This window comes from Acipenser ruthenus, chromosome 37 (assembly GCF_902713425.1).
Source record: "Acipenser ruthenus chromosome 37, fAciRut3.2 maternal haplotype, whole genome shotgun sequence".
Taxonomy (NCBI): domain Eukaryota; kingdom Metazoa; phylum Chordata; class Actinopteri; order Acipenseriformes; family Acipenseridae; genus Acipenser; species Acipenser ruthenus.
This window is the reverse complement of record NC_081225.1, coordinates 8,908,264-8,920,945: the sequence shown is the minus strand read 5'-3', so window position 1 is coordinate 8,920,945 and position 12,682 is coordinate 8,908,264. Positions and strand designations below refer to the sequence as shown.

The following is a 12,682-nucleotide window of genomic DNA, read 5'->3' as shown; positions in this document are numbered from 1 at the left end:
ATAATAATAATAATAATAATCTGACTAATAGAGGGTGTGGTTAGCTGATTGTCTTAAGAATTGATATTCATCTTGAAAGTAACACCCTTTTAAAAATGATAACTACAGCAAGCACCTATCTTTACATTCTTTAAAAGCACAGCTGTGAAGCCTGCAAAAGCCAAGCTCACATTATCAGCAGACCTGAGCGAAACAGAGCTTGAATATATAATCCATAACACCCTACTGCTGCAAGTAACATGAGGGCCATGGCAAAGTGTGGCATCGTTGTTGGCAAAATAGAGGCTATTAATTGGACAGGCTAGGAGAATAAAATGCTGTCACCCCTAAAGAGGGGAAATCAATGAACAGATGCCAGCGTCTTCAACGAATACCTGTCTCAGAGTCGACTAAAGAGAAAAAGATCTCTGAAGACTCACAAGCTTACGAGAGAGGCTGTGTGTGGGAATTCTAGAGTGCAAAGACGTAGAACAGCACTCACTCAAACAGCTTTTTGAATAAAATGCACTCTATTCTGGAACTCGCTTCCTTCTGAAATTAAGGTCTTAAGTGACTTTAAAATCTTTTGCAACAAAGTTAAGATTTGGCTTAAACATACTCAATTGTGTAATCATTAACTTATTTAGGATGTTTTTAGTAACTGTTTCACAGGTTAATAATGCATGAGGACTATTATGTAAATTGCTGATTATTATGTATGTACAATAGGTAATTAATTTTTTTAATAGGTGATTTATTTATTTCTTATTAGATGACATTTTTAGAATGGTTGTAGTATGTGTCTGACATATTACTATTATTATTTATTTCTTAGCAGACACCCTTATCCAGGGTGACTTACAATTGTTACAAGATATCACATTATTTTTACATACAATTACCCATTTATACAGTTGGGTTTTTACTGGAGCAATCTAGGTAAAGTACCTTGCTCAAGGGTACAGCAGCAGTGCCCCTCACCTGGGATTGAACCCACGACCCTCCGGTCAAGAGTCCAAAGCTCTAACCACTACTCCACACTGCTGCCATATTGATGGACTATACTCTGTATTATATTGGTTATTTATGATTGTAACTAGCATTAATTAAATCATTTAGGAGTTGGAATAGGAGCAGTAGGGGTATTATTTTATAGTTGTCACCAATGTCTGCCCAGGGACTATCAATGGAAATTAGCCAAGTGGCTAAATTGAAAATACAATGCATCTTGTGTTATGTAAATGACACAAATGTTGTTATTGTATGTGTCCCTGACAAATAAATAAATAAATGTTCAATATGGTCTCCCCACACTCCACATTGACAGTCTCCATGGCATCCATGTTGTTTTTCAATCAATCAATCAATCTTTATTTTATATAGCACCTTTCATAGTGGACCACCATCACAAAGCACTTTACAAGATGCAGTAACAACAAAAAATCCATAATATTTTAAATACAGAGAAATGCATAATACATGATATACAGTAAAAAACAATGCATAATACATTAAATACAGTGGAAAGTGCATAATACATGAAATAGTAGCAACAACACAGCAGCTAATAGCAGATATCAGGCTTAAAGAGCATGGAAAGCATGAGAGAACAGGTGGGTCTTGAGAGTTGATTTAAAGGGAGCGTCACACACCAAAGCTGGGAGAGAGTTCCAAAGAGTAAGAGCCATGAAGCTAAACGAGCGTTCTCCGAGTGTGGTGCACTTTTGCTTGGGGATAACAAGCAGGCCAGATTCGGAGAACCTCAGCTTGCGGGCAGTAACATAGCAGATCAGCAGGTTGAGGAGGTACAGGGGATCTGTGTGACGAAGGGCATTGTTGGTGAGCAGGAGAGTTTTGAAAGTAATCCTGAACTTTACAGGTAGCCAGTGCAGCTGGGCAAGACGGGGGGGGGGGGGGGGGGGGGCTTTCTAGCCAGGTGAGTGGTGGCTCATCGGCAAGTTTAACAAAAGTTCGTTGAGTCACCTGTAGACTTTTAACAGTTCGGTGACCACAGAGTGCCACTGGGGGAGCAAACGATAAATAGAACAGCACTCCCTAACTGAGCTGCTCGTTGCTGTTGTAATCACACTAGCAGCGGCCCTTTATTTATTACAGACAGAGCGTGTCAGATGTACATTAAGCAGGCTGTACAAACAGTACATCATAAACCAAGCAGAAACGGCAATATCAAAACAAACAGTAACACGAAAACAGATATCGATCCATCTGGCACTGTCGAGTTTTCACATTATGCAAATCACTGGAGCGTCTCAAGCGAGGCCTCCTCCAGCCAGTCAGGATGAGTCATATAAGGATATTTAAAGTAGAAACAATTTTGCAATGTATAACAGGCATAAGTTAATAAGTTTGAGTGTTATGAATTATGTATTTGGCCATCATTAAAGATCTGTTTAAAATTGTTTGTTAAAAAGTCAATTTCATGGAGGCCTCTACATATATATAGCGATCTCGGTTAACGCAGGCAGGCGCATTACACAGAGCGAGGCAATCCACACACAGGCGGAGGGCGGGCGCGAACCCGGGACCTCTCGCACTCCAGCAGGGCTTCTCAAACTCGGTCCTGGGGACCCCCTCTGGACCCCCTGTGTCTACTGGTTTTCAATCCAACCGAGCTCTCAATTACTCAACTAGACCCTGAATTGAACTAATAATTAGACCTTTTTACTTGTCTGTCTTTTCTATAATATTTTATTATAGAAAAGACAGACTGAGAAGGCGGCTTCTGATCAATTGGAAAGCTATAACAAAAACTAGTGTTTCATTAACGTACACAAAACAATGGAAGAAAGAAGTATCACAGAGAAACCATACTCCAATCTTTAATGTGATTTTGGGACGCTGCACCTTTAAACAGTCCCAAAAACGAGTTGCATACTACCCTGTAATATAAAGACTCGATGACGTCTCTTTTCTGTCTAAAGCACTTGAAACAGAGCAGGTCAATTCATACATTAATAAGGGGCCGCGACTATAGAGTGGGGTACTTCGGTGCACCCTGATACATGTCAGAGCGCACAGGCGGTGTGCTGGGCAGCAGGAAAGGGAGGGCAATGCGATCCATTACTTCTGTTTACAGCGTGTAGGGGAGTTCTAATTAGATACCTTTTAGAATGTTCTGGAAAGGTCACTGCTACTGGACAGAGGTTGATACATTCCACAACTGTCAGAAAAAGGCTAAAAGGGCCCCCAGCACGTTCTGACCTTCAACCTCTATTAAATACTGCACTGTGCGTAACACTTCAAAATAACGGCTGCAAATCCATTGCTTATTGTTACATTTAATAACATGTAACAAACAGTGATTTTGTTTGCATTCTATTATAGGGGAGACCGGGGACAGTTGTGACATTTTTTTTACCTTTCTCTCCATTACGCACAGAGCTAGTTTGACCAGACTTTGATACAAACAACTTACATTTGTCCTCTACCAATCCCCATAGTTATCCTATTTTAAGAGCTGATATACATACAGCAAGAGCTCTTGAAATGTAACGGGTCCGGATGAACCCACAGCCAGGGTCCATTGTAACGGTGGTGGGGTCAGATGTAACAGTCTGTGAAGAATAATTAAATAACCAACAGCACATTTAATTTAATTCAAAAATGTAATGTTTTATTGAATAAGATCAATTTTCACATGAAGCAAATATGCTTGTATTTAATTCAAAAACTGAATCTTTATTGGAAAATAAAAATGTTCATATAAGGCTTTTTTTTGTCGTTATCCTACTTTTAAAACTTTTTAACATCCCTAAAATGCTAGGCCTTATCAAGCAAGAATATGTCACTCTGAGTCACAATTGTGATATATGAACATTTTGTTTCCTTCAGTGCAAGATTCATGTGCCCAAATATAGTTCAGCTAATGGTGTATGGGATCAATTGTAACACATGTTACAACAGGCCCCAACCCAGGGAGCCATTACTAAACCTCATGTTCTAGCAAGAAACAACAAAACTAAGAGCAATCAATTGTGTCAATTATAAGTACAAGGATCAGGGATGAGGATGCTAAAAGCCTGGATTCATAAACTGGATAAAACAGGTATATATCACAAGAAGAAAATTGGGGGAAAAATGTACTCTTCTAGGTCAAAAATCGATTTTTGTAGCTACAATCTCAGGGCTTTGGCACAGACTGCTCCTCTTCCACAGGCAGACAGAGGCTTGAACTGCATGTGCCCAGTGAGTGATGGATGGCACAGCTTACTTCTGATTGGAGAAATTCAAGGTGTTACAACCGTCCCGTGTTACAACTGTCCCCGGTCTCCCCTGTCCATTATGATATTATAAATGGTATCCGGATACAGATTTAAATATTGTTTTTATTTTCACCAATCAAGACAGAGCTAAGTAATAATTATGGTGGTGATATTTTGTGTGTGTGTGTGTGTGTGTGTGTGTGTGTGTGTGTGTGTGTGTGGACACCTGTAGTGAAAAGTTTGGCAATGTCAAGTTTAAACAAAGGATTATAACATGTTTTGGGGATATACAGTTTGATTAAAAGAAACGTTTCTCATATTTATAGCAATGCCATTGCTGATACAATGTTTATGCCTCCATGTATTGTGGAAACATTTCTGAAACAATTCGCTTTCTGCCTGGTTGCTTATTTTCTAGGCACAGGGCCACGACAGCGAGGTCCAATAAGGCATGTTATTACCCAAAACGAAATTCGTCAAACTGACAATCTGGCACGCTAAACAAACCTTGAATTGCAAGTGCCACTTTGATTTATGAGTATTTTACGCTCGCTTAAATACAAATACAAATATTATTTAAAAAAATATAAAACATAATTTGAATGGTCCTTGCCAATGTATACCTGGTTGTGAACACTAAGCGGATACCAATACAGTTGGTTTTATGTTGCAAATGTTTTAAACTTTTGAAACTAATCTTACTGTTGTTTTGCTGTAGGCTATACTGGTTATTACAAAACACAGCTGATTAAAGTCGGATCATAGCTAAAGCATACGGAAAACATTTTGTAAAACATCACACACAGTTATAATTAAGATCATAACCACTCAGTCTTTACATGTAACATTATGTAATGCTTAAAAATAAAAGCTGAAATCTTAGCACTGGGCATTGTCTCGCCAGAACTTAATACGCAGCTGAAGGAATGCTTAATATATATATATTACCGGTCAAAAGTTTTAGAACACCCCCATTTTTCCAGTTTTTATTGAAACTTAAGCAGTTCAAGTCCAGTGAATAACCTGAAATGGTACAAAGGTAAGCGATAAACTGCCAGAGGTTAAAAAAAGTTTAGGTTACCAAAAACTGAAAAATAATGTACATTTCAGAGTTATACAAAAAGGCCTTTTTTCAGGGAACAAGTAATGGGTTAACAACTTACAGCTGTTCTGCAGCAATGGAAGTAAATTAAGCCTTGAAAGTTGATGCTAACAATTCCTACAGGTGTCCCAACTTTTGTTGATTACTTACAAACCCTCTGTCTGTATAAAAGCAGTGTTGGAACAGACTGTGTTACTACACCCTCTTAAGCATTATTTGGACAGTATTGTACTGCAGGAAGTAGTATATTGCTCTCATAATGGCGAGAAAAAGGCAATTAACAAAGGAAGACAGACAGACCATTATAACCCTTAAAAGTGTAGGTCTTTCCTTTAGAGAAATTGCAAAGAAAGCCAAGGTGTCAGTGAGTACAGTTTCCTACACCATCAAAAGGCACCTGGAAACTGGAGGAAACTCTGACAGGAAGAGGTCTGGCAGACCCAAAGCCACAACAGAATCAGAAGACAAGTTTCTGAGAGTCAACAGCTTGCGTGATAGGCGGCTCACAGGACAACAGCTTCAAGCACAGCTTAACACTGGTCGAAGTAAGCAAGTCTCAGTTTCAACTGTGAAGAGAAGACTTCGAGCTGCAGGTTTGACAGGTCGAGTGGCAGTAAGAAAGCCATTGCTAAGATGGCAAAATAAGAAAAAGAGGCTTGCCTGGGCCACGCCAGTGGACAACTGAAGAGTGGAAGAAGGTCTTATGGACCGATGAATCAAAATTTGAAATCTTTGGTTCATCACGCAGGGTTTTTGTACGCCGTCGAGTAGGCGAAAGGATGGTTCCTCGGTGTGTGACACCAACTGTCAAACATGGAGGAGGAAGCGTGATGGTCTGGGGCTCTTTTGCTGGACGCCAGAGTCTGCGACTTGCACAGAGTGAGTGGCACCCTGAACCAAAACTGCTACCACAGCATTTTGCAGCGCCATGCAATATCCTCTGGTATATGCCTAGTTGGTCGGGGGTTCATCCTACAGCAAGATAATGACCCAAAACATACCTCCAGGCTATGTCAGAACTACCTTAGAAGAAAAGAACAAGACGGTAGGCTTCAAATCATGGAATGGCCAGCACAGTCTCCAGACTTAAACCCCATTGAGCTGGTTTGGGATGAACTGGACAAAAGGCTGAAAGCAAAGCAACCTACAAGTGCAACACATTTGTGGGAACTTATGCAACAGTGTTGGGAAGAACTTTCCGAACAATATTTGATTTCCATTGTAGAAAGAATGCCACGAGTGTGTTCAGCTGTTATATCTGCAAAAGGTGTCTACTTTGATGAGTCAAAAATTTAGATTAAATTTTGTTAAACAAAACGATTCCATGATTTCTTTTTTATCTCCAATTGTTTATTTGTTCTATGCTTTAATTTCAGAGTACATTGAGACATTAAACTGCGTAAATTTCAATAAAAACTGGAAAAATGGAGGTGTTCTTAAACTTTTGACCGGTAGTGTATATATATATATATATATATATATATATATATATATATATATATATATATATATTTATATATATATATATATTCCATCAAAAGATGTTAAGAAAAAGGGAAACGGTGATAATACTGACATTATTATTATTATTATTATTATTATTATTATTATTATTATTATTATTATTATTATTATTATTATTATTGTGACAAGTAAGCTATTTTAAAAACAACTAACACATATAGCCTCACCATTGGCATGATCATTGAAATGTAATTCCATAAAAATAATTATTACAATGGTAAGACATACAAATATGATGTTCTATAGAACTGCCAAGCACTGTCCTGATTATATTAATGTTAAAAACGCATACAGACGTGTGTAGGGTATACCCTTATTAAGAACCAATCTACACAAGCCCATTCTGCAGGGCTGGGTGGAGACCGAGCCCGCCCCACACCGCACCTGAGCATACGCTCGGCAGCTGTTACTGAGCTTCTGGAGAGAAGCGCTGCTAGATGACATCATGCCAGTGCAAGGGAAGAGACCGCTTGGTCAGCTGCTGCTTCCACCATGAAGAATATGTTCATGTCACACATGCAGAACTTTGGATATGCTAACACAGTGGCACTCAACTCTGGTCCTTGAGATCTAGTCCAGTCCAGGTTTTTACTCCAAGCAGGTTCTAATGTAGTTAATTGAAGCTGTTAAGAGGCACTAATTTAGGACCTGCTTGGAATAAAGACCAGGACTGGGATTGATCTCAAGGGCTAGGGTTGAGTACCACTGTGTTAACGTGCACTCGCTTATGTTACTCTTTCCTTTTTATTTTGATTTTTTTTTTTTTTTTTAATTTTTTTAATTTTTTTCTCCCTCCCTCGAAGCACTTTTTTTCTGCTTTGGCATGCTGTCTTTCGTATTGAGCTAGCTTCATTGTAGATGATTGCTTATTACAGTACAGTACGAACTAGACCTGGAGAGCTACTGGGGCTGCTGGTTTTCTTTTCGTTACAGCTACTTAATTGAACCAATTATTGGCTTAATTAGTCAAGATTAACAGGTGTTCCAGATCATTAGCCACTGATGATGTGAAGACACCTATAAAACCTGCTGGATAGGGGCTCTCCAGGACCAGGGTTGGAGACCCCTGAACTAGATTAGGAGGCAGTGTGGTCCAGTGGTTAAAGAAAAGGGCTTGTAACCAGGAGGTCCCCGGTTCAAATCCCACCTCCGCCACTGACTCATTGTGTGACCCTGAGCAAGTCACTTAACCTCCTTGTGCTCCGTCTTTCGGGTGAGACGTAGTTGTAAGTGACTCTGCAGCTGATGCATAGTTCACACACCCTAGTCTCTGTAAGTCGCCTTGGATAAAGGCGTCTGCTAAATAAACAAATAATAATAATAATAGATCGTTCCACTGCTGCCGCCTAGAGGTGTTGGTACGCATTACAAGACCATACACCAGGAAACAACCTAGGAGTTCCAAAAGCGAGAACGTTTAATCGTATGTCAGTTCAGTTAATGAGACGCATGGTCATTTTATCAGCGTCATCGAAAGGGCCTTAACTGGAAAGTCTAGAAACGAGCGTGTTTTAGTTTCATCCTGATCGAGGAGTGTCGTCAAGGAGTGGCTGCAGTTGTGTTGTGGTGTTTGTCGACTTTGTTTCTTTGAATTTGTCCTCTGGGCAGACCTCACAAAGCACACACCATGAATCATTAGGAGCATATTCACCAGGAACAAATGCCTTTGATAAATCAATTAGAATTAAAAGGTTGATTTATTTATTTTAAAAAAATATAAAAATGACAGTAGACACATATCACTCACACACACTTAAAAAAAAAAATTATATTACAAAGAGTTTGTACAAAACACGTGCAATTCCTAATTTTAAGCTTAGAAGACACAGCATGTGATAGACGACTTTCGCTATATTTTGTACACGAAAATGGCCCGGATTTAGCCATGAACAAATGTGTTACAAGTGTTACAAGCAGGATGAACAAATAATACTTTGGTCCAACACTAGTATTCAATAGCGGCCGATTTAGTGAAAAAAAAAACCCCACATGTGTGTGTACAGCTAATCCATAGCAGATAATACAGCTTGCAAGTTGAAAAGATCAAAATAAAAATAAACATTAAATATTGGTTTTTAAAACAAACCCCCAGCTTGATAAATATTTCTAATTTAGAAAAGTCAATGTCAAATATTTGTCTTCTTCCAAATCTGTATAACAGCTTTTGGTCAATTATTGCTTAAATAAATACATTTAACTCATTGTGTAGCAGTTACATGTACGGTTGTGCAGAACATAAATAGCATTACATATTAGAAATGATGTTGTTAAAACGACTGCTTCCTTAAAATGCAAAAGTTAAAGAACGTATTATCCAAACCTTAATGCAAGTGCAAACAATGGGTTGCAGGCTCATACCAGATAAATTTAAAACAGTCTTTTGAAAAACTAAAACCTTATTCTATAGGGGAATGCATGCATGTGGATCTGTTAAACCGACAATATAATTGACAATACATTTAAAGAGCAACAACGCCTGTTTGAATTGGTATAAATTACTACTTGTATTCATTCATTAAATAAATGTTCGACTGGACAGCGATTTCACCACGCGGCACGGCTCCAGGCATTCATTCCGTAGAGGTATGGATGATAATGGTAGGCTTTGTACATGGATTTCAGCAGGGACGCTCTGATCAGATCTTCTGTGGGCAGGAACGGTGATTGCTTTTGGAGGGGGTCCATACCGTACTCGGCAGTCAGCAGCTTCCGCTTGGTTTTGTACCTTCTGTTCTGGAACCAGATCTTGACCTGGGTCTCGGTTAGTTTGAGGCTGTGTGCTAAGTGGGCTCGTTCCGGGGCCGACAGGTACTTCTGGTGGCTGAACTTCTTCTCAAGCTCTAGCACCTGCAGGTGAGTGAAGGCGGCCCTCGAGCGCTTCTGTTTGGCGGACACTCCTTGGCTTGCGTGGTCTGATGTAGTGGGACAGGACGATCTGCTCCATTCTGTGAGAAGAAACCAACGCCATGTATCAGAGAGTCTAATAATAATAATAATAATAATAATAATAATAATAATAATAATAATAATAATAATAATAATAATAATAATAATATGTAGATGTACACTAATCATTATTACATAGTTAAATGCGTTTAAAACCATAGAACACAAAATTAATGAAGCTAACCTATAAAATAAAAGGTATTGATTATTGTGTAACATTTCAAAGTCCTTTGCTTACTGCAAGGTAAACTAGCGTAAATATCTTAAATTAGAAAGCTATGTAATACACCGTTTATTATTTCAACGGGCATTAGTATCCAAATTAACAAAAATAACCTCCAATTTAGAACCTGGTATAGGATAAAGTATAACAAACTGCAGACTTTCTTGTTTAACATATTAAAGACCCCAAATCATGTTATTTATTTATGTATTTATGTATTTATTTATTTATTTAAAATAAGTGCATGCTGTTTCTGTATTTAGTCATGAACACGACCCAAGCCTAAAACACAGTTTCATTCAGAACAGTTAAGTGTATCTTACCTTTCTCTCCGTGAGGCGGTGACACGCCAGCTGTTGTTAGTCCCACTTCTTGCGAGTCGGTTTTTATAACATTGCTAAAATCCTGGACAATTTCTGCCACTTCTTTTTTTGCGTTTTCCCCACTCAGCTCAAACTCCCCAAAAGGTAACTTTGCGCCTACAGCGGCAGAGCGCTCTTCTCTAGTAGAGAATTCTTCGACCCGGTTGCTGCAGGTTTGTGGGAAAAACGTATCGTCTTCCCTGTTTGCCAAAATGTCTTGGATGAGAAAAGACGTCAAAGGTCTGACAAAAGATGACATATTTTCTGACAAACGTTTCCTCGATTTAGTCTTCTCCACACAGAAACCAATGTCTCCCGGATAAAAAAGCACGCTTCTATTTATTTCCCCCAAAGACTTTGAGTGTCTAAACTTTTTCTTTTTAATTCTAGCTTCACCTTACTTTATACACTACTTACAGACCAGCTTCTTCCTTCCTATTGGACGCGGAGATACACCGCTTCTGATTGGCTGTCTTTGGCCCTCTACAGCACTCAATGTAGTTAAACGTCCCGCACAGAACTGGAAGACAGAAACACAGTAAACAAGCATTTAAATAGTTTATATACTGGAATTGTTTATTTCGCCTAGTTTATAGTAGTGACGGTATTTAATTAATTAAAAGATAAAAAGATTAAACTGTAGTCATTCAATTTAGTTGCAAATATATAGCAAATGCCAATCGAATTACTTATAATAAATGTGATTTATTTTCGTACAGTTGCAATGTGTGCAAAAAGGTGCACCTTTTCTGTATCTGTCTATATAGTTTGTATTATGATGTTCTGTAATGTGCTATTTTATTACGCGATAACCTGTAATGAGCTGTTTTATAATGCGATACTTTGTACTGTGATATCTTGTAACAATTGTAAGTCGCTCTGGATAAGGGCGTCTGCTAAGAAATAAATAATAGTGTGTGTGTGTGTGTGTGTGTGTGTGTGTGTGTGTGTGTGTGTGTGTGTGTGTGTCTGTATATAATAATAATAATAATAATAATAATAATAATAATAATAATAATAATAATAATAATAATAATTAAGAAAATGGTTTGAAGAAAGACGAGAAAGGACAAGGTAGTTAACTCCTGGTTAACGGGGGCTGTAATCGATGGACGTGTTTTATCTTAACAGCAAGAACCTTTGTGTGTGTGTGTGTGTGTGTGTGTGTGTGTGTGTGTGTGTGTGTGTGTGTGTGTGTGTGTGTGTGTGTGTGTGTAGTGTCACTTTAAGTCCAGTGAGCCTGTAAGTGGGCATCGATTAGCTTACACGCTAATTCAGATTCCACCGGTGATTATTATCACCGCAGATAAATTGCATGGTTAACTTATCCACGTGTCCGGGACCTCGCGAGCTACTGTAAGAGGAGCTGGGTGATGTTTACTGATACAACAAGTTTAAAGATTTCCTGTAACTTGAATTCATATGTATTTTAAACTGACCGCATGTTATAAAACCACAATATAACAATATGCGCATTTGTAAACGTTCACTCGCAATGCTGTGTTAAGGCCTGTGCTCGGCACGTCTTATTGTATTATATGTATTATTTTAACAAACAACTGTGTATTTGTTTATAAATATCTTAATATAGTTTCAAAATTGCAATTACATTGAACCGTTTCTCATTTTCTGCCTTAAAAAACTCATTATAAAGTCAGTTCAGCTTGGAACCTTCTCCCTGTCATTGCTATCTTTGTCAGTATCTTTGTTTTCTCTGTGTACACCAGTGATATTTTGAATACACGTCTCGAGTTTAAGTGCCGCGCACTTTGTCCTCATGTGCTGAAAGACGTGCAGGTGGGATAATGGATCTGATAAAACATGGAAAAAACACACACGAGAACGCTCTGGACAAAATATAGTAAAGGGGAAGCAATATGATTTAGTAGTGACATGTGGAGAAAAGCTAAATATTATCTGTAAATAATAAAACACAATAAACTGTATTCTTTTTTTCATATATATTTTGTAGATTTATTAGACATTTGAATAGGTTAATATGCCACATATTAGTCATAGTTGTTTTTTTCTGTTGAATAAATACATGGCTTTTGATGAATACATACTGAAGTTCATGGGTGTCAATCGAGTTTATTGTAGAATTATTCATTATTAAATAAAGTAAAATTGCATTTTTTTAAAATTAATTTACTATTTATGGATAAGTACAAATTCAAGTCCATTATTACACTGAAGACATTTAAAAACACTTGGCCAATCACAACATTTATCATTTCATTAATTTAGTATTTCTTTATCATTGCAGAGTATCAAGGTTATTTGTTTTCGTTTCAGTGTTCATGTTGGTCGACCTGCAATTCAA

The 12,682-nt window shown here is 38.0% G+C and overlaps 1 protein-coding gene across 1 annotated transcript; it reads right to left on the bottom strand.

Moving 5' to 3' along the window:
- Positions 1-8,558: 8,558 nt before the first annotated feature.
- LOC117397975 (homeobox protein Nkx-3.1) lies at positions 8,559-10,753 on the bottom strand. The gene is made up of 2 exons (XM_033996965.3): positions 10,321-10,753; positions 8,559-9,773 (listed from the first exon to the last, which is right to left on the bottom strand). Exons 1-2 carry the CDS (start codon positions 10,616-10,618, stop codon positions 9,373-9,375), a joined length of 699 nt encoding a protein of 232 aa, XP_033852856.3. The 5' UTR covers positions 10,619-10,753; the 3' UTR covers positions 8,559-9,372.
- Between the last annotated feature and the right edge of the window lie 1,929 nt (positions 10,754-12,682).

Bases quoted from the DNA above. Each gene is read 5' to 3' on its own strand.
- LOC117397975 (XM_033996965.3), bottom strand. From the start codon at position 10,618: ATGTCATCTTTTGTCAGACCTTTGACGTCTTTTCTCATCCAAGACATT. The intron at 9,774-10,320 runs GTAAGATACACT...TTCTTCTCACAG, and splicing joins ACCGCCTCACGGAGAGAAAG to AATGGAGCAGATCGTCCTGT.